Source organism: Rhineura floridana, chromosome 6, assembly GCF_030035675.1.
Source record: "Rhineura floridana isolate rRhiFlo1 chromosome 6, rRhiFlo1.hap2, whole genome shotgun sequence".
Taxonomy (NCBI): Eukaryota; Metazoa; Chordata; class Lepidosauria; order Squamata; family Rhineuridae; genus Rhineura; species Rhineura floridana.
Genome location: NC_084485.1, coordinates 11,756,025 through 11,782,737, shown reverse-complemented (window position 1 = coordinate 11,782,737; position 26,713 = coordinate 11,756,025). Strand labels below are relative to the sequence as shown.

Genomic DNA, 26,713 nt, shown 5'->3' with positions numbered 1-26,713 from the left:
GACCTCGCTCTATAGACATCTTTAAATCACAAGCTGGTATTGGTGCTTGTCCAGGCTGTGAAACAGCAAGTACTGCCCCCCATTTTACCTCTCTCCAAGGCAAACTCAACTCCCTTCTATCCAGAGCTGCTGCACTAGCTTCCCAGCAGGTGGGTCCCTGGGGAGCCATCCACCATTCTTGCCAGTCCGTTTGCACCACTCTGGCCTCCCTTGCACCACATTGCCCCTCCCATTTAGCATTAGAGGCTGATGGGTCTGATGTCAATGTGGCAGTGAATCCGCTCTAGGTTTTAGTCTGAACTTGCAAGAAACTGCCGAAAGTGTTTTCAGGTTTCAGCACCCTGGTCAGCTCCTTGAAAGCTCACACTAAAACCCAGTGTGGATTCACTGCTGTCGTGAGCCATGCTAGCAGGGGGTGGACAGACGAGGATGAGGGGGGTGAGCAGGACTTGGTGTGGGACGTTCCAGCTGGGGAAGCACCGAGCGACACCCTCCTGGAGAGACCACCAGACCTGCCGGTCATTCCTCAGCCTGACGAGGCACCTGTGCAGGTGCCTGCACCGCCGTAGGACAGCCCTCCCCTCGCAGAGGAAGAGGACAGGACAGTGACTGAGAACCTGCCTTCACCTCGGACTAGAAGGCATATGTGGCAGGAGATTCAACAATCCCAGCTGAGGAGGAGTCTGCACTTACACACACGCACCCAACAGTTCACATGCAAGCAGGCAACTCGCCCAGCCCTACTTAAGCTGGGTCAACGTCTTATTGCCGCCAAGTTGAACCTAGTTACTTAGAGAGGGGTGCTGAGTTCTGAGTAAGCCATAGGTAGAGTCATGAAGCACATTGAACTGAAACTTTCTCTTACTTCAATAAAAGAAAAAACTACAGCTGTGTCGGAGTCGGAGTTCTGAGTTTGGGCAGGACAACTGCCCTGCTGACATCGGAACCACTAGTCTCCACTGCTGGTAAGCAACAGAGACCCACCCAGCAGGCAGCCTCACCTGGTAAGCTGCTTCTGCCTCTAGCAGTACTGATTCATAAGGTCACCATAAGTCGAGGCACATAACAACAACAAAGAGCCTTATAGAATTCTGTTAGTAGGAATGGAGTTGCCAGCATTGTTCAGCACTCAGCCATGCTTCAGACCCCTACCCCCACCCTCTGCTCACATGTGGTGTTGGTCAGTGAAGTTTTGTAGTCTGTAAGTCTCAGGTGGGGGCTGTTGGTCAGTGACGCAGGTTGTGAGACTCACAGACGAGGTTTTTAGCAGAGAGAGAGAAACCTGAAGCAGAAGGGTTAAGCTGTGAGAACAGAGTTCCAGACAATCAAGGTCAGTGTGGCTGGCTGAGAGTGTGATAAGGTTGGAACTGGCAGGAACTCGAGTGTGGGGGAAGAAATGTCAATGGAGTAAGATGTGTCTAATGTCTTTGCCTAGTAAAGACTCTTACATGAAACTTGCCTGGCCTGTCTTATTCCTGTTCTAAACGGCTTTTGGATTCAAACCACGTCTGACCTACACACGCAATCGCAACATGTGGATATCCCTTCCTTACCACACTGCTCTGATGCTGACTTTAAGGCCTGGTGTCAGATCTTCGGTCACAAATTCACAGTTGCAACTTTGTTTGTCAGCATCAGGCATATCTTCTCCAGGAAGGCATGCTTCTAGATAAAGGAAGGACAGATAAACACGTAATGACTCATCAATACATCTGCATAATCTGTAATGTAAGCCCCTTGTGCTTGCATTAATTCGCTCTCCTCCAATCACTGCCTTCCCACACTTTCCCCTCCCTTGATCCTGAATTTGTAATACCAACTATTCACCAAAAAGGAGAAAAATAGCAATTACAAAGAGTTGCCAAGGATGCTGGTTGTGTTATCTTGCATTTTCACTTCCTAGCCTCTGCTTCTGTTGGGTTCCCATTTGCTCACTCACCCCTCACCCTTCTTACCTGAGCCAATCAGCAACACACCAAGGTAAGAAGGAGGGAGGGGGAGATTGTAAACCAAAAAAGACATGCCTACAAGTATGGAAGAGGAAAAAGTTTGATTTGAGTACAAAGAAAGTGCAAAACAATTCGGCTTGGACTACCAGCAGGCAATTCCAACAAAGAAAATGTGGATAATAAGGAACTTAAGTGTTGCAGAATGAGCAGGAACATCAGATTCCTGGGAGAATATGCACAAAATAAAAATGGAAGTATGTTTGCAATTGGTGACAGAGTTTTTCCTCTCTCTTTAAGATTGGTTAAGACAGCAGTTTTTATTTATGGAAATGTATACTCAACCTAATGGCTTGAACAAATCTGCAGGATGGCTTAACATTTTTTTAAAAAATACAATCATCTCAATTAAACTGCCACATTTCACAACAAGGGTAAGGAACCTTTTTTTCTGCTGAGGACTGCATACCCGCAGGAGTAATTAGTCAGGGGCCACATGCTGACAATAATCAGGACCAGAGCCAAAAGTGGATGGAGCCTCTCTCTCTCTCTCTCTCTCTCGTTGCCACCCAAGGATGTAGACAGTGCACTTTCAGCAGTGAGGCTGACTATATTGCCTTTTGATTCTTGCCCACCATGGTTGGTATAATCTAGTGGGAGGGGACTGACTGGATGTGTCCGGGGAGTGGTCAATGCCCCCTATGGGAGGGAGTTATAACCACTGTCTTGAAAGAGGTGGTGGTGCGACCCCTCTTGAAGAGGTCCTCCCTGGATCCAGAGGTTTTAGAGAACTACTGTTCAGTCTCTAACATTCCCTTCCTAGGCAACGTCATCAAGAGGGCAGTGGCTGACCAGCTGCAGGCATGCCTGGAGGAAGCAGATTATCTAGATCCATTCCAGTCTGGATTCCAGCCCAGTTTTAGCACAGGAACAGCACCACCCTCTCTCCCTCACAGAGGCTCACGGCCAAGGCCCAACCTACACTCTACACTCACATGAAATTAGGCAACGAACAACACACGACCCTCAGGTTACAGCAAGGGTGAGGGAACCTCCAGCCCATGGGTTCTTAGCCTGCCAAGGAATCTAATTTGGACCACAATGCTATTTCCCCAAAAAACATGTTCACCTGTCAATCAACTCACATCACTGGGTGATGTCAGCTAATGGATGAGGTCAATGCTGCTGGGTGCTGCTTCACCAGTGTGTTCCCTGCTGACCCCACTGCTGGCAAAGCACACCCTTCCCGCTACTCCTGCAGGTCAACTTTTTCAGGGCCACCCTCCTATCAGTCATCATGCCATCATATGATTGGCAGGTGAGGGGCCCTAACCAGATATCAAAACTGGCCCACAGGGAGGTGAAAAAGGCTTCCCACCCGTTTTAAAAGAATGACAGAAAACACAATAACATTATTATGCATAACATAACAAGGAAGCAGTTATAAGAACACAGTAAGATTGGGAACAAAATGGCCACCATGGGTTTCTTGAAAAAGACCTTAGTCCAGCCTTTCCCAACTAGTGGGCCACCAGATGTTGTTGGACCACAATTCCCAACTTTCCTGGCCATTGGCAATGCTGGCTGAAGCTGATGGGAGTTGTGGTCCAACAACATCTGGTGGCCCACTAGTTAGGAAAGGCTGCCCTAAACTGAGTGGTCTGCACAAATCGAAGCTGCCTAATGGCAAGGCCGACAATGATCAGAACCTCCCATGGAAGCCTCCTGTGGCAAAACTAGCACTGCCCTTTCACTGGCCTTCCTCCTCCACCACCAGCACCCCACCTGAGCTGCCTCACCTTCTGAATTTTGACGGGATGCGGCTCCCTTGATGCGGAAAGCTTGCCTGGCTCTGCTCCGGTCCCCAAAGCTCCAGCTCTTGGGCACTTTGCTTGGGCTGTCTTCGATGCTCTGGTCTGCACTGGGGGATCTTTGGATACTCTGGCCCTGAGGAGAACCTTTACCTTTCGTGGATGCACCTCGAGGGCTGGAGAAGACACGATCTTTCAAGCTGACCTTTTGACTGTGCACAAGAGACAAATTGAGACAAGAGGCAAAAAAAAAAAGGAGACAAGCAGGGGAAGTCACTCCAGAAACACCATGGCGGCTCCCCTTCAGCCATTCAAAATCAATTGTCTTTCAAAGCAGCAGCGGTAGAAGCAGCGGCAGTGAGATGTGGCTTTTTAACACTGAATTGGTTCCAAAAGGTGTTTCAGGAAAGCTTTCCATGGCGAATGAATGAAGATGAGGTGGGGGTCGTTAAGTGAAGTGCATCAATGAGGAATGAGCACGAAAACAGAAAGTGATCTTGCGATGTGAGAGATTATCGAGGGCAAATGGAAAGGCTGAGGGGATCGTTTTGGGCACAAAGCACTGGAACGAAGTAACTGGACACAAGGGAAGAGGAGGAAGGATCAACTATACAAAGTCTGGACCTTGGTTCCTGCCTGTCAATGGGGAGAGTGAAGAAAGACTTTCCTAAGATATGCCAGTCATAAACCATTTCAGCCAATATCAGAATCTACAGAGCCTGGATCAACCAACCCAGCTAATGTGGTATAGACACAAGACTTAAAATGTGCCTGATTTCCTATCCAAAAAAGTGGGAGAATAAACCTTAGCTTCTGTTTTCCCAGTGGCCTCATTACCCACAATGCAAAGTTCGGTATCATGGTCAAGATGGAGGCAGCCATCTTGGAGAACACTTTATGGATGCATTCCTATTGCAAGTCCTTGCCTCACTGATTCAACGGTATTCAATGACATTTTATAAGCTGAATAAAATGGTCATTTTGGTCTTTTAGTACATCCATTAGTGATTTTTTTAAAAACCACTTTTTCTGAATGCTGCTTTGTCTTCCTGCTTCTCCTTCCACCAATTAAAAAAATCTGCCAGTATATTTTACCTTGATACAACATCTATTTTCCTACATATAAAAAGTAGGCTACCTGAGCTACTTCTCTTTCACAGAAAAAAAAAAACCCTGAAAGAGTGGGGGTGCACGATTGTACTCTCTAGAGGGTTTCTGGGTCAGATTTCCCATATTACATTTCTGAATATTTATTGTCAGAGTTAAGTCCATCTGAGAATTAAACTGTAGTTTATTTAACCTTCCCTATCACCTTTACAATATAAATTGCACAACTGTTTACCAGCATAAAAGACTTTCAGGAAAGACAGAATACACGTGTAGGATATGGTGTCTACTAGCCATGACACCTAGTCTCTGCCCAAGGACTAGAAGATGCTGGGGCTTATCAAGAAGGTATATACCCTCTTTGTTCAGAGCCAGGCTGGGGCCCAAATCTAGAAATGGAAGGTCTCTCAGCACAGGGTGCTGGCTCAGTGCCTCACATGCAGGAAAGTGCATCATTGCTGACTAGACAGGAGACAGGCTTTCCTTATTTATTGATCAGGCTCCTCTTTCACTGTCACCTAGCAGGAGCCTTTCCATCAGGCTATAGCAGAGGGAGACATGGGGCTGCCTTTCCACGAGCTCAGGTCTTGTTTATGGGTTTTCCATAGGCATCTGATTGACTACTGGAACAGAATTCTAAGCTAGAATGGGCCACTGGCCCGATCCAGAAGGCTCTTATTATGTCCTGTTCCTCTGATTGTTACAAGATCTACCTGCAACAAAGACCTAGTGTCTGAGTTTGCTTTCTTCTTCCTCCACCTCCCCTTTTCTTTGTGTTGTATCTTTTAGATTGTAAGTCTGAAGGCAGAGACTGTCTTATTATTGATATCCCTAGACTACTTTCTAAACCTGGGAGGGGGTTTTTGAAGAGCAGAGTAAAAAAATGTTTATTTTTTAAAAGAAAATTAATACTTTTCAATAAATAAATTTTCCTCAGGTCTTCCCAAGAAGCCCTTATAGATGCTTCTGTCTGCAACTGCCCCTGCCATTTCCTACAAGAGTTGTTTACCAAACCCTAACTGTAATTGGTTTTCCTTATAAATTTATTTATTTATTTTTATTTTGTTTCATTTTTAAACCGCCCATAAATGAATTCTGGCATTAATTATGTGGATCTTTTAATGCACTGAGATGGAATCCTTGAAAGCTCATTACTCAGAATGAAAAGGGGTTTTCCAAACCTCTTGGCATAATGGAAAACAAGTAAGTCGTTGATAGAGGTAGACCCACTGCTATGTTAAAGTTTCCCTTCAGCCAGGAAATTCATTTCCAAATTAATTAGCTGTAGCACACAGGCAAATTTCAGCAGGGCACAAGTGCAGTTGAGAACTGGGAAACACTGGGGGACATTTGCAGCTGATTCAGGAGCAAGGCTTGTATTCAACATAGTACTAAGTTGAATGTTCTGCCAGTGTAAGGATTTTTTCTTGCACAATGGGACGTTGTCCCTCTCTCCTCTCCAGTGTGTGCCCTCTAAATCTGTCCTGGGGGTTCCCCCAACCCTCCAGAGCAGATATGGGGAAAATATGGGGGCACGGGGGGGGTAATTCCCTTGCGTTAGTTGAAGTTGTTCCACTAGTGCAAGAGTTTAGTGCAATATCACCCCATGACTCCATCTATACAAGGTGAAGCAAACTGTCTCAAAAAGAGAATATGGAGGCACCACGAACTAAGGTTGGTAGGCAAAGATGCAGATTTGTGCACTAGTGCAGACAGGGAAGTTGTGGACTAGCTGAGACTACATAAGGCAGGAGTAAGGAACCTCGGGCACAGGGTACAATTGCATCCCTCCAGGCCAGCCCCATCCTCAGCCACACTCCTTTCTCCAGGCCACACCCCTCACCAGCCGTACTTCATACGCTCCTGGAACAGTTTTGCCTGGCTTGGTACTTGTCCTTGAAGTTTGATAATGCTTCTTGCTTGCTCAGTTAGACGGGTGGAGGATAGAGAGGGATGTGTGAATGGCAGAAACTAGCCTACTATGCAAAAGTAAAATTTACATTTATTGCTCCACCCACATTTGCCTCTGGCCCCACCCACAACTGGCATGGGATTCCTGGAAGGCTGCCCAGATGGGAATGTGGCCTTCAATCCCTGACATAAGGGAAGGGAATAGAAATCTCTGCAGGATGAGCTTTAGCATGTTGGTACCCTAAACAAAGTATTAAAATGATGACCCATCAAAAGCTCCTGGTGCCTCCTCATATCCTGTTCCTGGATGAAGCAATGAATTTTAGGACTAAACAACACTTTATCACAGATATTGTGTCTGTGAGAAAAATGGCATTCCTGCACATTTTTTCAGAAAATAAATGGCATTCCTGTTCCTTTGTGTCATTTCACTGATATTCTACAGGACATTGTCACATTGTATGTTTCCTTGTCCTACATCATTGGCTGTTACTTAAGGGATGTGCATGTAGGAAAACACACAATGTGACAACTTTACATCAAGGATTAAGTAAAGTTAAAAAATTACTTGGAAAAAGAGAAAGATGCAACAATAGAGTGTTGCTTCCAGCAGCAGCTCCACATCTCCCATAATGTGTAGTTTGGCCCTAAAATGAAAGGATTGAGCCTTGCTTATGTGAATGCTTTGCAAATATAACCTGTTAGTTTTATAAATGCTGGGATGGGCTACCATTCATTTCCAAAAACGTCTGACAACTTGGCTTGAATGCCTCTGAGAATGCACAAAGCTCCCCTCTCCTCAAGGGTAATAAAGATTTTGTTTGTTGTAAAAGAATCATATAGCAATGTGTCCCTGATCATTAACAGAAAGCCTTTGCTTTCTAAAGAGGATGTTCCATCTTCTCCCTATAAGTTGGTATCTTGTGCTACACCACTCTTGTTCAGGGGCTTGTGTCCACATGACAGCTCACTATGCATTCATTCATACTACACATACATGCACACTGCACTACAAAGGCACCCACCACCCCCAAGTGGCAACTTTAGTGCATGTATATGTGCTATGACTGTTCTTGCATGTTCACTAACTGCAAAAATTGCTTGGATGGAATTTATTGCATCTTTGCATCCTCCAATTCTGGCACCAGCCCTACAGAGTTATATTCAATTTGTGTAATGGTTGTTGACTGTAATAAATATTTTATTAACAGAATGATTTTTAGCCTGTATAGCCCCTCTTTTTACCAGTATCCCCAGTGCAGCAGCCACTGATTTACCTCTTCTCCATATGGGACACCAACAACTAGATGTGCACTGTGGTGGCAATTAGCTCCACCAACATCACCTGCCCCATTAATACAATGTAGAGATCCCTATGTTTTTCCCCAATTCATCTTTGCCTCTTACTTTCCCATAATTAATTTTCTGGCCCAGTTAATTAAAGATGACATCAGTAAAAAAGACACTACCAGTATATATTTTTAGAGGTTGCCTCTGGCTTTTGAGAAAGTTTCCTTTATATGCTCAATATTTGTGCCTGCTAACTTACAAAATTATGCACACTAGATACTGGAAATATGAAGCAAACAAATTTTGCTTGTTCTAGATACTCTAGCATCTTCAGCTCTTAACATAATATAAAATATTGGCTGCTTTGGATTTCACTTTCTTGCCAAGTGGCTCTCTTAGGACTGCATCTCTCTATGAAATACCTCATGGAACATTCTGGTTCTTTCTTTACTATCACTACACTAAACATTCCCTGATTTTTTTTTCCTCTTATCAGTTTCTGTTAAGAGTAGGACTAATTTATGTAAGGATTTCAGTGTACCAGTATATTACCATAGCTTATTACAACTCTTTTAAAAACCACAATTTTATCGTGAATAGTCCTGAAACGTGGAAAATGATGCTAATAATCACATAGTATTTAAAATTACACTAAGCACCACCCAAAGAATAAAAGTAGATAAGTCCCTGCTAAAGCTTTGGCCATTGAGCTCATGAATTGAGAGTATTTCGCATGGATGGAAGCAAAGCAATGGGGGAAAGCAAACAAATCTCCTCTGCCCACAAGTTTGAGGACCACTGTTTTTGGATGAGCAGACAGACAGCAGCTTAGGACTGAAGTCTCAAGGAAAGAAGAAAAAAAGGCTGTGCATATACTTGAAATTCAAAACCAATGTCAAAGCAAAAACAAACGCCTCTGGACCTGGATATCTAAAGAACTGTCCTCACTCATATATTAGAGAGAGAGAGAGAGTGAGAGAGTGAGAGGGGGGGGGTTGGGTACACCAGCTTTTGGCCACACTCACTGCTGGCATGCAACCAAGGGGGAGGGTGTTAGTCAAGGCTGAATGTGGCCCTCAGACCAAATAAAGTGTAGCCACCCCTGCCTTAGATGATGCATCTTTTTCGCTACACCCGCTTACAGATGGGATTTAAATCCAATGTGAACATAAGCTTGCCTTCCTAATGCAGACTGAAATTCTATACCTATTTACTTGGGAGCAAGCCCATTAAAAAACATTAAAAGGAAAAGGAAAGAGATATACATGTTGGGATACTTAATTGAGAGCTCTGTCATCTTTGAAACAAAAGACTGATGAGTTTAGGAGAAGAATTGGATCCCAAAAGTTGACAAACATTAATCACATTTTGCGAGCATCCTGAGGCATTCTAACCTAGACTTGCACTGGCAAGTCCACACTTAGCTGCAAAAAAAATTAAAAGTGTTGACTGTTCAAAGCATGCAGAAGAAAGAATAAGTAGTTAATAACCCTAAGAAAAGACACATCATTGCAAAGTATTTCAAGCTGATTTGGCTGTCACAGAGTCAGCCAGATAGAGATCCTGCATGAACTGGAATCTGTGAGTCAGTCATCTTACTTTTCACTCAGCATCAATGCTCAAACCTTGCTTAGTAATAACTGGAGTTAGGAATACATCCACTAAAAAGGACTTGTAGCTAAGATAGGTTGTAGATTAGTTGCCTTTTGCTGCATGGTAGAAGTGCTGGAAGAGCCATGTAAGTTTTCAGATGCCACTGGACCAAATCCGTGAAGGAGAAGCCCATCACAATTATTCAGTGACATTTAAAGGAACCTTGCCCAGTGGACTTACAATACAGCCAACACATGTACTTCTACATTATTTAATATTAAACTGGGGGACCACAAGTTAAGAGTGATTAGAGTATTCATATTTTCCAGTGTTGAGCTTCCCCTGAACACTTGGTCTCTTTCATTGTTATTGCTCTTTAGCTTGCTAAGAAAGGCTCTGACTAGGAAAGATTACATCTTGCAAATACCCTCCTTCTGTGATTTCGGCATTTTGTCTAACTGGGAAGACAAGGAAGCAGCAGGAGATGTCAGTTTTGCATCAAAAGTCATGATTGAGGGCCTTCCTTTGCCTCAGTTCACTGAGCACCTCTATTAAGCAGATGAGTGATCCGAACAGAAGATAGCAGGGGAAAGTAAGAGACAGAAAGAGAGAGGACAAGCCGTGCAGCTTTGGATTAGTTCAGTGCAAAGCAATTCCCATGGTACCTAGAGTTTCCTGAGCAGCATCCACAGAGTGAGTTTCTGCACGGATTGCTTTTACTGGAAATGAGGGGAGAGGAGAAAAATTAGACCAAATGGCTCATGCTAAACAGGAAACTTTGATCAACTGTAGAACGTAATTGGGAAGGCCACATTAATTATGGATATTATAGATCCAGGGCGTTTTTGTTTTTGTTTTCTATCTTATATAAAGCACAATCACAACATGGCTCATGGACAGCTTTGCAGTAACCAATAACACTACAAATAAGCCCTTCTGCATTAGAAATGGGAACATTACTTCCTCAGCCAACATCTCTAATAGTACATGGAGGCCATGAAAATGTTTCATGTTTATACTCTCAAATTAATTAGACAGCTTTCTTTATAATTTTTCCCATTCCAAATATTAACCCTTATTGTCATTTTCCAAAAATGGATATATTCTACCTTCTAACCCAACTTTGGAGGAAGAAGGGGAAACGGTTTCCCATTTCATTCAATCTACATAGCCAGTACTTATTCTCAAGTTACTTTGAATTTTGCAGGGTACCCCACTGTCAGATATTAATTATTGTCATTCCTTTATGCTTATAAAAATCTACTCATTTGCACACAAACTTTAAGGAAGATCTTTCCCCACTGAGTTCAATCCAATCACAAAGTTGTAACTAACTAAGTACTACTTAGAGTAGACCCAAAGAAATTAATGAACTGAAGTTAGTCATGTCTATTCAATCCAATGGGTCTACTCTGAATAGGATTAGCACTGAATACCACCCATATATTCCACCTTTACTCTTATTTTGACATTTTTATTTTTCCCTTCTAAGTATTAATTTATTGGCCTTTTTGTCATGTTTGGAAATACTGACATCTATTTTCTAGCATCAGATGTTTGAAAACATGAGAAAAGCACTGAACCAAAAATTTGAATTCCAAAATATAAGGTGGGGGTGCTTCCTTATCCTATACAACGTGTTGCCATTCAGATGACCATGGTCACTGCAGAATACATGGGACATTACAGGAGAGCCAGAGTTGACACCACTCTACCTCTTCTTCCTCTTTCCGGAAACGCCCAATATAAACAATGTGTGATGTGATATTGTGCTTTGCATCTCTCCGCCTCCCCTTCTTCACCTTCTTGGCTTGTGGGGGTCACGGGGATGCAAAGCACACTGCCGCCCAATTAGAAGGTAACAAGACATGTTCTGAAGCTGTTATTAACATCTGGTTTGGCCTCAAAACCAACCATTTTTTCTTTTCTTTTTTTCAGATCTGCTGTTCTATTAGGTCAACAGGGCCTTAGAGCCACTCAATGTCATTAGCAACTTCTCAACCACATTTAAAATGCAGAAGGAGAAAGAGAGCCTGTTTGGCTTGTGAGGCAAGGAAGGGTAATTTGAACTTGGCAGCCTGACAGCTCCATTTCAGCAGCAGAACGGATGTGCACGGCTCCTGCTTTGCAACCTCCGCTGCAAGTTCAAATGGAATCTACCCTCTCTTTCTCAAGAACACCCAGCTCTGCTTTCCTAGCAAGCACCAGAGGTTCCCTTTTGCAAGAACAGAGCAATGCCAAATAAAATAGTGTATCTCCTGGCACAGGGTCAGACTAACATGCATAGAGACTATGAATCTCCTGCTCGTACCCCAATAATATGTTTTTTTTAAATGACCAAAAGACCAAATGGAGGGGCTGCTTTTATAGATTGGCATCATCAGCCAGGCCCCCCACATCCATCTGCAGCTTTTTCTGCCCCCACTCTCTGGAGGGAAGATCCCCAAACCTGGCCTATGGCATCTCCTGCCAGGAACCAGAAGACTCTGACATGCCCTCCATGTATCCCTGTTAATTCTCCTACCCTAATGAGGCTGCTGTTTGAAATAATTCTAGAATTTTCTTTTAACGAACCCAAACTACTTCAAATTCCATGAACTTCTCACCAATTGTGGGGGGTCATTTGTTCTGCTGTGTTTCATTCCTCCCACTTCCCAATTATTTTTTAAAATGCATTTAACTTACTAAGCTGGGGGTAGCCAATGAGGTGTCCTCCAGATGCTGTTGGAGTACAACTCTCATCATCTCTGACCACTGACCCTAGTTGCTGGGGATGGCAGGACTGAGAGCTGTAGTCCCAGCAACATCTGGAGGGCTATCCCAAGGGTCCCAGGATGTAACGCCCAAGGGTCAGCATGCTACAGAAATGTACTAGAAAGCAAAAACACCTGGGCAGATGTTTTTAAACACTCCCAGAGGGAGGACCTCCCTGCACATAAACTAACTGATTGACAGGATTAAGAAAGAAATGAGGCACTTTGTCGCCTGCACTATAGCCACTGGAATATGAAGGAAAGGCAAGGATGTGACTGTCGTTTGCTTTTTGATTGTTAAAAGTATTTGGTGAGAGTGAGGATGGAGTAATGAGAGCCAAGGTGCTGTAATGGACAGGACGCCACACTTGGACTGGGAAAACCTGGGTTCAAATGCCTACTCAGCCATAGAGTCACTGGGTGTCTTGAGTCAGTCTATTTCTTTCAGCCTAGCCTACTTCACAGGGCTGTTGTGAGGAAAACAGAGGAGAGAGGAGAAGAGAGGGGAAGCTAGGCTTCTCAGAGAAAAGAATAAATTTGCAATAAATGAATACAATAAATAAATCACAAAAATAACCAGGCTGGGAAAAGGTAGGTCAGGAAATAGCTCTACCATCCTTAGCAATTTCCTGAAGCCCACAAACACATCCACCCACAGGAGATCAGCTTGGAACACTGACAACAGTGGTTTCCTGTATTTAACTAGACCTGGGTCCCCAACTCACTAGAGGACCCCAGTTGGGACAAAAAGAGCCAGTGTGATGTTAGAGTTAAGGAGTCAATCCAACTCCCTGGCTGGCAGCAGTGGGGCTTGATGGAACCACAAAGCCAGCACCACTTCCACAACCCTGCTGCTCAAACTTGCCAGGGTGGAAGCGGGGGGCAGCAAAGAAGCCTGACAAGATGGCCATGCTTCAGGCAACAGGCTGCCCAGTGATGCACCAACAGAAGTGATTGGTCATCGCACAGGAAGACACAAGGGGAGACACCAGAGGGATTACCCCTTTGATGTCTTTCCTTCTGGGAAGCCACTGGGGAGCAAGGACTTCACCCACATGAAAGCGGCAGATAGAGGGAGGAAGGACCTTGTGTGAGAGGCAGAGAAGTGGAGCTGTCCCACGGTGAGAGACCTGGAGATGAAAGGAAAGCTCCCAGATGAGAGCTGGGAGGGTCTGTCATTTTCTGTGAGGGTAGGAGGAAGGAATTAAGCACTACCTTTGTATACAGAATAGATTATGTACTTTACATTGTTTTCGTATTTTATGTACCCTGCTCCTGATTTACCCCACCCTTTCTCCTTAGGTTATTGCTGTTATATATGTACTGTGTTTCACAGTTGTATCTAGAATTTTGTATTTTATTATATATTTATTATATAATTATTTATTTAATTTTAGTGTGGTACAGTTATTATGTTAATGCACTGGGGTCTCTTGATGAAGGGTGGTATATAAATTTAATAAATAAGTAAATAAGAATTAGGTCTGTTGCTGTCACATGTCAGCTGGATCCTGTGCTGGCCCAGCCTCACCCCTCATCTCTGAAACACCCCGTTTCAGGGGTTTCTACTGGCTACTGCCGGCAAGGATGCCACCAGCGGCATCTGAGGCTGGGAGAGGTGGGGAGTGGTGGGCAGAAGGACACCTCCCCACCCCACTCCCTGCAACGCAGCAGATCCAGGGTTTACATTGCTCTGCCAGTTTTTACATTAGGACATAGGACTGAACCATGTTAGAATAAAGGGGTGGGACGGAAGAAGCATGAGTTCCTTGGAGGAAAGGCCAGCTATAAATTTAATAAATACATAAATAAACCTGACACTACTCTAGTCCTGTCACTGGGATAAACAGACACCTGTTGCAAACCAGTGCTTGAAAATTGTTAAGACACCTGCAAATGTTGAACATTCTGCGTCAGAAAGCCAACCTAGATATTATGCGGACAACAGTTTCCCCACATTTCCCTCATGTCTTGCAGAAAAAATGCATGATGCCACATTGTTGAGTCAGAGCTTCCTCACCCCTTGCAAATAGCAGCCAATGAATCAGAGCGGGGCAAGAAAACTCTGAACCCAATACAATGGTACCACAACTTTCGTTTAACAAAACATTACTGGGAAAACATAGGTCAGCTAACACACACACAGTATCTAGTTAGGGCCATAGCCATCTCAGAAGCTGTTCTCTCCTAACAGCTCTACAAACATAATTATTCCCAGAGATTCCAAACACAAATTAATAACCAACTGATTAGCTGGGTTTGCTGCTGTTTTATTATTTCTGGTCAAAAATCATAGCTCTTTTCCTAAGTCAGAGTCAGCAACTCAATCATTAGGATTATAGTCTGCAACAGCACCATACAATCCAGAAATATACAGTTCCTGCAAGTCTAACCTTTTGAGAGCTATTGCAAGCTCTCAAAAAGGAAAAGAAAGAAATGGGGCCCAGTGAGCCAGTGTGGTGTAATGGCTAGGGAGCTGGACTAGGACCTGGGATACCAGGGTTCAAATCTTCACTCAGACATGAAGCTCACTGGGTAACATTAGGCCAGTCACTGCCTCCCAGCCTAACCAGCCTCAGGGTTGTTATGAGGATCAAACAAGGAAGGGAGAACCATGTACACCTCCTTGAGCTCCTTGGAGGAAAGGTAGAATATAAATGTAATAAATGAATAAATAAATAAAATATCAAAGATGATGGAAGATTTCAAAGCTTCTAACTCAACATATACTCATTAGCTGAACCTACATAATAGACTTTGCTCTTCAAGAAACCAGTTTCTGTTGCATAGCAGGTTGGCTTAGTACTGAAGCATACCTTCAACCCGTACCTATTTGGCTAGCAGAATACTAGCTTTCTTGCTTTAGAATTAGATCTGAAAACTTGATAAATAAGCTATGGCAGGGATAACCAATGTGGTGCCCTCTAGATGTTGTTTGGCTATAACTCCCATAAGCCTCCGGCAGCACGGTCAATGGTCAGGGATGCTGTGAGTTGTGTCCTTGCACCATTTGGAGGGCACCGCATTGGCTTCCCCAATCTATGGACTTCAGGGATTCTGCAAAGTATAATATTTGGGAGCCAGATTTATGTGACACAGTGAAATATCTATATCTATATAATACAGATATAGATATAGATATACACATACAGTTTTGAAGTGTCTAACACCCACGGAACCTATAAGTCACCACTAGCTGCATAAATAGCGTAACAGCAACTGAAGTGCCATTCTAAGCAGGAAACCCTTTCCTGACTCCCAACTATGGACATGATTGCAATGAATGCTTAGTTCATAGTCCAAAACGTTGCTGGCAGGGAGGCAAGCTATAGTCATGCTTCCTCCAAACTCCACCAGTGCTACAGTAGTAGCAAAAGCACATTATAGCCAGCATCAGTTATCCTTTCCAGCAAAGTTACACCAGCAAGTGCTTAGGTGCTAGATGAGGATGAAGCCATCAGAACAGCAGCTTCATGACTGATTTCCAGCAAGGTGATTAGCACCAGATCAGAATGTGAGTGTGGAAATGTGAGTTTTTAAAGTGTTAGGGAAATGCACATATTTCTTTATCAAAGTGTACTAGGCAGTTGTCCCTTCAAAGAGAGACTGATATATTTTTTTTGCTTTACGCCTCAGTGAGGATCTACTTACTGTAAAACAATGTGTGACAAATGTTGGTGGGTACATGAATACCCTTTCTTTCGTTGCTGTTGGGACCAAAAGAAAGGCAGAAATACAGGTGAGGAAAAAAGGGAATGTGAGGAATGACCACCACCTCTTTATCACTCGACCCTCAATTTGAGAAACGCAGGTTGAAAAAGTCAATTTTAGGACCACAGCAGCCCCTTCCATTTTCCATGTGGAGATGTCAGCTGTTCCCCAGGGTATTTACAACCCAGGTTTTTCAATCCATTTCTGAGTGTATATGTGCCACATCTCAACCTTGGTTTTGATGCTGCCGCAGCACCCCACTCCAGAGACTCCACTTTGTTAAATGGCGCATTGCCACTGGAAAGAAGGAAACATGATTGAAGGACCACCATTACGGGAATGTACAAGGCATGCGGACATCAGTCTCACAGCGTGGGGTGAGCAAGTTGAAGGTTTACAATGTTTATTTGAATGGCTCTCAGCTCCTTGTCACCACGGGCATCACACGCATGACACAAAGGAACAAAAAGAGAGAGGTGAGAATACATGGGAATGGGGTCTTGGAAAACATACAGACCTTGGAGATGGCTCAGGCTGCTGTTCTTTCCTTAAACAGAAGCAGAAGTACATTAGCAATGGAGTCAGGCAAAAAAGGGAGAACTACATGCACAGTTAAAGACAAAAAGGACAGGGTCAGACAGAAGACAGTGACGAGACAGGGGCCTGAAGAAGACTATATGGAGCAAAACTAGATATCCACACATGACAAGGCTCACATAAAGGCTTGAATCACTTTTCAGAATCAACCACTTTTTAACCACTTTGGTTAAAATAACTGCATTTTTTAATATGCTAGTCATTCTCCTTCCTGGTGTACCAGCCTTGAAACATCACACAGGAAGTTGTTCCCTCTAAATTTCATACTTCTATGCAATCTATGCAATCACCAAAGCAATCATAATGCCAAAATACAATTTAAATAACATCCCAGAAGCATATAAAGATCAAATAAGGAACAGGTTTGAGGCTTTAAACTTAGTTGACAGAGAACCAGAAGAACTATGGAATGAAGTCAGAGACGTTATCAGAGAAGAATGCAAAAAGACAATACCTCTAGTTAAAAAGAGAGAAAGGCCCCAATGCATGACTGAAGAAACTCTTCAAATGGTTAAAGAGAGAAGGAAAGCAAAAGTAAAAGGAGATAGAAACACAGTCAGAACCTGAAATGCAACAATACAGCGACTAGTACGTAGGGACAAAGAGAACTATTACAAGAGTTACTGTATAGAAATAGAAGAGGACAACAAAAAGGGTAGAACAAGAGCCCTATTCCAAAAGATTAGAGAAATGAAAGGGAAATTTAAACCAAGAGTAGGGATGTTGAATAATCAACAGGGGAACACACTGACTGACCAAGATGAAATAAAAGGAAGATGGAAGCAATACACTGAAGAACTCTATAAAAGAGATGCCAGGATGACAGATTCATTCACGGAAGAACCATATGATGAAGAACCAGAAATTTTAGAATGTGAGGTGAAAGCTGCTCTTAAAATTCTTGGAAGAAACAAATCACCAGGAATAGATGGCATACCAATAGAGTTGCTACAAGCTACTGAGACTGAATCAGTGAAAAGTTTGACTAAAATCTGTCAAGAAATATGGAAAACTAAACAATGGCCCACAGACTGGAAGCGTTCCATATACATCCCAATTCCAAAGAAAGGGGATCCCAGAGAATGCAGTAATTATCGAACTATTGCCTTAATATCCCATGCAAGTAAAGTAATGCTCAAGATTCTACAACAAAGGCTCTTGCCATATATAGAGCGAGAAATGCCAGATGTCCAAGCTGGATTTAGAAAGGGAAGAGGTACCAGAGATCATATCGCAAACATACGTTGGATAATGGAACGGACCAAGGAATTTCAGAAGAAAATCACCCTGTGCTTTATAGATTACAGCAAAGCCTTTGACTGTGTAGATCATGAAAAACTATGGAATGCTTTAAAAGAAATGGGGGTGCCACAGCATCTGATTGTCCTGATGCGCAACCTATACTCTGCACAAGAGGCTACTGTAAGGACAGAATATGGAGAAACTGATTAGTTCCCCATCGGAAAGGGTGTGAGACAGGGGTGTACTTTATCACCCTATTTATTTAATCTGTACGCAGAACATATCATACGGAAAGCAGGATTGGACCAAGAAGAAGGAGGTGTGAAAACTGGAGGGAGAAATATCAATAATTTAAGATATGCAGACGATACCATACTACTAGCAGAAACCAGTAATGATTTGAAACGAATGCTGATGAAAGTTAAAGAGCAAAGTACAAAAGCAGGACTACAGCTGAATGTCAAAAAGACTAAAGTAATGACAACAGAAGATTTATGTAACTTTACAGTTGACAATGAGCACATTGAACTTGTCAAGGATTATCAATATCTTGGCACAATCATTAACCAAAATGGAGACAATAGTCAAGAAATCAGAAGAAGGCTAGGACTGGGGAGGGCAGCTGTGAGAGAACTAGAAAAGGTCCTCAAATGTAAAGATGTATCACTGAACACTAAAGTCAGAATCGTTCAGACCATGGTATTTCCGATATCTATGTATGGATGTGAAAGTTGGACAGTGAAAAAAGCTGATAAGAGAAAAATCAACACATTTGAAATGTGGTGCTGGAGAAGAGCTTTGCGGATACCATGGACTGCAAAAAAGACAAATAATTGGGTGTTAGAACAAATCAAACCAGAACTATCACTAGAAGCTAAAATGATGAAACTGAGGTTATCATACTTTGGACACATCATGAGAAGACATGATTCATTAGAAAAGATAATAATGCTGGGAAAACAGAAGAGAGTAGAAAAAGAGGAAGGCCAAACAAGGTGCTGGTTTTGACCTATAAAGCCTTACACGGCGTGGGACCTCAATACCTTGTGGAACGCCTCTGTCGCTATGAACCTACCCGTTCACTTCGTTCAGAATCTAAGGCCCTCCTCCGGGTACCAACTCATCGGGAAGCCCGGAGGGTGGTTACTAGATCTAGGGCCTTTTCTGTGGTGGCCCCTGAGTTGTGGAACAGCCTCCCCGAAGAGGTACGCCTGGCGCCTACACTTCTATCTTTCCAGCGCCAGGTAAAGACCTTTTTATGCTCCCAGGCATTTTAATCTTTTAATTTTCTTAATCTTTCTATTTTTAATATGTATCCTTCTTAATTTGTGTTGTATTTGTTTTTGTTGTGCTTTCTGTTGTTTGTTTGTACATGTTTTTGTGATTTTTTACCATGATATATTGTATTTTACCTTGTTTGTTCACCGCCCTGAGAGCTATTCTGCTAAGGGCGGTATATAAATTGAAATAATAAATAAATAAATAAATAAATAAGAGATGGATTGATTCCATAAAGGAAGCCACAGACCTGAACTTACAAGATCTGAACAGGGTGGTTCATGACAGATGCTCTTGGAGGTCATTGATTTATAGGGTCGCCATAAGTCGTAGTCGACTTGGAGGCACATAACAACAACAACAAATGGAATTTAAGTTACAGGTTGAAAATAGTTCCATTTGTCTGCATTTTTGTGCAATGTACTTGTAACTTAGAAACTTCTCCCTCTCAACTGAGCCACGTGGAAGAGGAGGAAAATCTATAAATTTACTGACTGGACTGGCTGAACGACACTGTGGCATAAGCATGGTTTTGGGAACTGAATAAAGAAGACACCGTCAAGGTTATAGTCACTTCCAATGTAGGCTTGGCTTCTCCCACACACACTTATGAAAAGGGAGGATTGAACCTGAAATGCCTTGGATGGGGATTTTCAAGAAATCTTTAGTGAAAGGCTGCAGACACACTAGGTGGGTTAAAATGCATTTAAAACACATTTGCCTATGGTTGGACACATCTCCCTTCCCCAGTGGGGACTAAGGATGGGGGGGGGAATTCAATTCAGTTCACATCTGATTTGAAATCTATCAAATCCGCACTTTCCGAACCAATATGAGAACCAAAACACAGTCGTGCTTTGAAATTCACACTAATCCAAATGTTGTGATGCAATTCTCCAACCAAGCAATGTTTTTAAAAATGCATATATTAGGGGGAAGTGTGCATAAAAATGAATGTATTCATGAAAATAACATACTAAAATGCATTACAGTAGGAGAAACTGCAGAAATGCGCTGATCAGGAGAAATTCACACAAAAATGCTGAAGAATTTTCATAAGGATTTATTTATTTTTTTAAAAATTGCTACTTGCTGCAGAATGTGGAGAATTGAATTTAAGACTGGAAACATGAAAAACCAAGAGAATGGAAACTGACAGATTTTTCTACCCCTGCTGGGGACCTCAGACCTTTTAGGACTGCCCACAGCAAAGCACTGGGCCAATCACTGACTCTGCCCAACTTACAGCAAAGTGTTTTTACTGGACACACCACAGAGTAGCAACAAGTTGATCTATCAACCAGTTTTGGTTTCTGTGTGAAACTGATTTCACTGAGAGAAATGCACTGGAGCAGCATTTCCCCAGATTTTGAAGTAAAAAGGGGTGGAGCTTGACTAGCGTCACGTATCTCCGGCTTCAGAAAACAGAGCTGGAAGATGCACTGAAGCAAGCACAACTGTGAGAGTATCTGTACCCAAAGAGGGTATGCTTTAATTTGGATTCCTGCATTGAGCAGGGGGTTGGATTCGATGGCCTTACAAGCCCCTTCCAACTCTACGATTCTATGATTCTAGGACAGGCAATATATGAGCCACAAACACGCGAAAAGCAGCCTGAACAAGAATGGAAAGCATTTTGCTAAGCAGGGAAGGCAAAAAGAGAGAACAGCCTCAAACCAATTACATGGAGACTATATTATGCCGAATAAAAATTCCCAATGCATGTTCCCAGTGTATTTTTCTTCAAAGACAATAGTTCTATATAGTCTCCTATTTCAACCAAGAGCTCTGTGAGAGTTCTGGTTTTCAACAGGAATGTTTCTCAAGGAATGCTGAAAGAATCACAGAACTAGACTTTCCTTGAAGAAAACACATTGGGAAAAAAATATTGTTTCAATAAATTATCAATTTAGCACCTGTGGAGGTTTCCTTAAAAAAACAAATTGGTGCATACCTTTATTTTGCTAGTTAATCAACCTCTCTCAGGAATAGAGGGAGGGCAGGGTTTAATCCTGCCTTGGCTCCAGGATCCTGTTTCCACCATGATCAATCCCTGCTTACCAGCTACCCTGAGCATGCAAGCTACTTCAAAGAGGCTTTTGGGTAGGCTTTTGGGTAGTTCCTGCAGTCTTGTTTACACAAACAGCAGAGGGGCACAGGGTGTCTTCAAGTCTTTTCCAAGTCTCCCCGCATCTCCCTTTTAATTCTTGATGATCAAAGACTTAAAGGGGTGAGACATAGAAGAGGCTTTTCCAAGTCGCCCCCCTGCCCCCTTTAAGTCTCTGATTGTGGAGAATTAAAAGGGAAATGTAGGGAGACTGCAACTCTTCCCCCCTTCCCCTTTAACTCCCCAATCATGAAGACTGAAAGAAGCACAAGGGATTCTGACAGGTGGGCACCCCTGGCCTACCTGTCAATCATATTGACAGCTGAGAGGCCCCGCCCACCTATTAAATTTGGCCAAGGGGACAGATCCAGATAAGGATCTGGTCCATGGGGTCAAAAAGGTTCCCTTTATTCTGGTGGAACATGGGAAGAAGCCTATGAAATGGGGAGCCTCCACAAGTACAGGAGGTTCCTGCTTCTGAAGATCATCCTCCAACTCATGGAGGGCAATCAGAATGGCAAGGGGGCACAGGTAGCGTGTTGCTTTCTCCACATGCACACAAACCTTGCATGTTTACTTAACACATACAAAGAGTGTCTGAAGTGTGTGTGGGGGAGTCTTAATGTTGTCTAAATACTGGGAGGTCTGACATTTTCTCATGAGCAGCTGGACTAGTGACCATATTACTGACCTGAAAGTTAATCCAGATTTGCTCTTCAGGTTCCTAAGGAGCTCCAGCTGGTTCAAAGGCGGAATGAGTCTAAAACGGAAGGAGGAGATATGAAAGGAGGAAAAGTCAGAATGAGACAGAGGCAACACATGTCACCTTCCTGACATGGAAACCACTTCCCTCTCCTACAATTCTGTCTGTGCCACAGCTTGTAAATACAGAAAGAGAAATAGCTTAGGCAACTTCTAAAAGCACCCCAAAAGCAGGGATTATGAGATAAAAAAATAGCAAAAGGTGGGGGGAGGACATTGTACCCCTATTTGTTTTTAGCCTCCTGGAAAGTAGAGGACTTCAAGTTTTTTTAAAAAATGCAGTCAGTGATGTGTCACGCTGCTGTTTCTTGGAGGGCAAGGCTGACAGCAAAACTTTCCTACCCTATCGTTAATTTTTATAGTGTTCTATTTACATAACTGTAGGCTTGAAGATCCATTTGATTTCTGGAGCTTCCTTCCACACAAGCCTCACTTTGGACATCAAGGCTGACAGCAACCTTATAGAAGGAAGTCCCAGTGATCTAATGAAAATGTTTAGCGTAATGATAATGTCACAAAATGCAAGAGTAGTGCAGGGGACTTTGGCAAGGCATCACAATAAGCTTATAATCATGGAGGCGTCAGTCTGATACAGTGGGAACCCAAAAACTCCTCAAATCACATTTATATGAGATATGACTTCTTGAGTCAGTCAGGGCTTCCATTCATCTTAGGAGCTCAGGACCAGTGGTAGTTTTCCCAGTCACTGCAATACTTTGATGGAAGATGGCTGTTGTCTTCTTTAGAGCTCTGAGGGCCAAACTACATGTTACACTTAATGCACCAATTAACTTTTTTACTAAGTGTCGAACCGGGGAGGGGGGAGAGGGAGCATTTGCCTCCTGTTCACATCTGGGGAGGGAAGGGATAAGCTTCATCTCACATGCTGAGATCAGGATAATAACTGGGGTTCCCTGTGCCAATTAAACAGAAGAAAATAGATGACGTGGCTGTACTCCTCTGCAGAGAAAGGCTGGGACTTTGGGGTTTTAAAAAAAGGAGAGTAGAGGGGGACATGAGTAGGGGTGTACAAAATTATGCCTGGTGTGGAGAAAGTGGACAAAGAGGCATTTTTCTCCTTCTCTCGTAACACCGGATATAGTAACGGCCACCAACTTGGATGGCTTTAAAAGGGGTTGAGTCAAATTCATGGACGATAAGGCTATCAATGGCTAGCAGTTATGATGCATATATGCTGCCTCCAGGATCAGAGGCATTGTGCATCTGAATAGCAGTGGTTACAAACTAACAGCAGGAGAGAACTACTGAGCTCAGGTCATGCTTGTGGCCTTCCCACATGAATACAAACATATAATTAAGGAAGCAAAATGCTGGTCTAGATAGGCCTTTGGTCTGATCCAGCAGGGTTGTTCTTATATTATTGTGCACAATATGTGTTAAGAAGAACATGTAGTTTGGCTCTTAACGCGAAGAACAGAAGCCCTGCCCTGAAACTGGAACAGGTAGGCTGCAGAGGCCTTGTCAAGTGGTGGTTGCTAAGCAACACAAAGCCTGAGGCCTTCCCTCTCACTGTAGGCCACACAGAATCTCTACTGGTGGTTGCTAGGCTATAGAAAGTCCTCTCACCCTCTCCTGCTCATTGCTAATAAAATATATTTGTATCATAATCAGGGCAAAATGGGTTATGGAAATCCAAATACAAGGCAACAAGAGTAGACAGGAGTCCAGTGCCAAGATCATCTGCAAAAATGCCATTCCTAAGAGAATGGGGAGTTTGGAGTTGTTTTAAATGGCTGGAAGTCTGACCTAGTTGATGCCGCCTGGCTGGCTGAAAAAGGAGAGAATGATTTTCACGTTAATTCCCGAGGGTCATAACACCTGATATGTGCTGCATCAAGGAGTGATATGCCAACCCATTTGGGATTTGTTTTACTACCTCAGCCAACTGCCAGCAAAAGAGCTCCACATGCGCAAGATGTATTTTAGTAATATCCATTATTTAGAGCTGAAATGAACTGGAAAGGGGGGGGATTCTCAAGCAAAATATTTTAGCTTCAGTTTCCTTGCAAAAAACGCACATTTAACATTCCCATTATTGATTTATTATATGGGCCAAAATGTGAAGTGAAAGCATCAGCTTTGCCAACTTGAACATTATTGCCTTAAAATTCATCAACAAGACTTAAGAATTAATTTTAATGCATCCCTCAGAAACATATGTAGGAAGTGAGAACTAGACAAAGCCCAATAATTCTCTATGATTAATTTAGCCTGGATAGCTATGTTGTTGCATGCTTGGACTCAGTGATATTTTAATATTCTCTCTCTTTCCAGAGAGGTGTTACCTTGTTTGCAAAGAGCATGCTTCTTTTAAAGAGCTAGGCACAAGGATTTAAATTGCCAGAATAAAACACAGCACATGCAACCCCACATAACCGAGTATTAGAGTTCCTGTCTCGTCCACTGGTTTTATTATGCACATCACTCATGGGGAACTGAAGTGTTCATTAAGGGCAATCTGTTCTTCAACTGCCGTAGTGTGTAAAATATGTTATCAATTGCTCACTGCCCATAGCAAAGGGAACACAGGTGGCCAATTACCAAGAAGCACACACATTATTAAGGCAATGTCAGTAAGGCTGGATCATGCCTCAAAGCAATCAGCTACAATACCATACAAAAAACACAAGAATGGGCTGAACAAAACAATACACACGTGCACACACCACAAACAGCTAATTTTATTTGTTACATGAAGCAGTTTTGGGGAAGCAGATCAGGGTGGAGAAAGGTCAAGTGAAGGGATGGATGTTAGAGCTGGATGAAAGTATTTTGATGACCGTTTGTCCAAAGTTAAAAGAAAGCTGACTCATACTCTGTTATTATATTCTGTGGAACTAGCACAGCTACTCACCCATTTTACAACAGAGAAAACAATCAAGAGAGAGGAACAGGACAGCTCCTTGCAGATGCAGATAGCTAAAATAGTGCATTGCTCACCAACTGTTGCATCACAACCTACAATTGGGTCATGACCTTACCTAAGATGGGCTGCACCAGTGAAGCCACTAGCATCTTCTGGAGAGAATTTGAGAAAAGTGAAGACAGATGTAATATTCTGAAATGGGGACAAGCCAACTGGGAAGGGTGCCTACTGGTTAGTGCCTAGGATGTCATCAACACAGTTGTACCTGTCCCCTTTCCTGAAGCAGCTTTGCAATTTTTTTAAAGTTAGCGATCTATTTTTTTTAACAAGGTGCACATGTAAACAAGGAACCGTACATATGCTGCTTAAAAGGGAAAGACAGATAACCTACCTGATCCATGACAGCCCATCTGACAACTGATCCAGTATTCACCTTAATGGAATGTACATCTACTATGTTCTTTGTAAAGCCAGGTTTACACTGTGGTGAACAGGCCACTGAGGTCTTACATTACAAATCTTACATCTGTCTTCATTCAAAGAGAAAGAGAGCAAGACAGATAAGACAGAGAGGGTGAGTGAGTGAGTGAGAGGAAGGCAAAGGAAAGGAAAGCAGAAAGGTAGGTAGGTACTGTAGTTGTGTGTTTTTAATTGACCCATGTTGCCAGGTGGCCCCAGGGTAAGAAAGACTGAAGGCCTCCAATTTCATATGAGTTGCTTAAGATGATGATGAAGTATACATGATTTTACTTTTCACAGAACCCTTCGTCAGAAAGAACATTTTCATATTATATGCAGTTTCCATTTTTAGGTAGTCTGGTGAACAGTTCTATGAAACTCTTAAAGTCTGCTTACGCCCCCTCTACAAACCTAAGACTGGCTGTTAAAATATACCTTTTCATCTACTTTATATCTCCTAATCAGGGCAGTAAGGGGGGACAAAAGGGAAGCCAACATCTACTGATCAAAGTACTGAGCATACTTAAAATACAGACAGGAGCCATAAACTGTTTTCAGTTCGAAGGCACTGTCCCAGAAGCATTCTTGCATGAAACCCTCATTCTTACAAACAACAATCTTCCAGCCCCAGCTAACACCTTTTCCGATTCCACTTCTCATATTTTGCAGAAATATTCTGGCCACATAATGGAGGAGAAGAATGGGTGAGCAGGCAGCCTTTGCAAAGATTTTTGCTAGGCTGTTCATATCTTTTACTAACTTTTACCTTCTTCTGTGGTGTATTACGTTCTGTTGTGGCACAAAAGAGCCACTTCTAAAGCACTGCTTTGTATGAGGTGATTCTTACATCAACTGCAAAGAACAGAAGCAGGGCACATTCAGGGGCTGAATTATCCATCCCATTTTATCCACTTAAAACTGCCACAATCATGTAGCAGTTAAAGCTGCTGTTTATCAGTAGCACTCATCCTTACTAATAAAGACTGGGTCTAACTCTTTCAAATACAGCTGGTATAGCACAGTGGGGAGGAGAGCCTGGCTGGGAGTCCAGAGTCTGTGAGTTCAAATTCCTGCTCGTGTCTCCTGGGCATCAAGGGCCAGCTAAAGATCACCCCCACAGTGAGTGGCTCAGGGGTTACGTGCCCTGCCACCTGTCCAGCCGTGGGCAAGCTGCATAGTCCCAAGGAGCCCAGTTGCCCCCCAGCTGGCAGCTGCGGACAAGGAAGGGGCCAGCTTGTGCAGCTGTGGCAAGCTGAGCA

The 26,713-nt window shown here is 43.0% G+C and overlaps 1 protein-coding gene across 5 annotated transcripts in view; it reads right to left on the bottom strand.

The window, feature by feature from the left end:
* KCNQ2 (potassium voltage-gated channel subfamily Q member 2) overlaps positions 1-26,713 on the bottom strand; it is a 160,173-nt gene that overhangs the window by 24,419 nt on the left and 109,041 nt on the right. For 3 of the 5 annotated variants that reach the window (XM_061630247.1, XM_061630250.1, XM_061630249.1), the window contains 4 exons: positions 22,038-22,106; positions 16,640-16,669; positions 3,746-3,969; positions 1,554-1,665 (listed from right to left, as the gene is read on the bottom strand). In XM_061630247.1, the coding sequence (XP_061486231.1) occupies positions 1,554-1,665; positions 3,746-3,969; positions 16,640-16,669; positions 22,038-22,106 (435 nt within the window). Of the gene's footprint in view, positions 1-1,553; positions 1,666-3,745; positions 3,970-10,323; positions 10,378-16,639; positions 16,670-22,037; positions 22,107-26,713 lie in introns of all 5 variants that reach the window. The other 2 variants (XM_061630248.1, XM_061630251.1) reach the window with 2 other exon arrangements.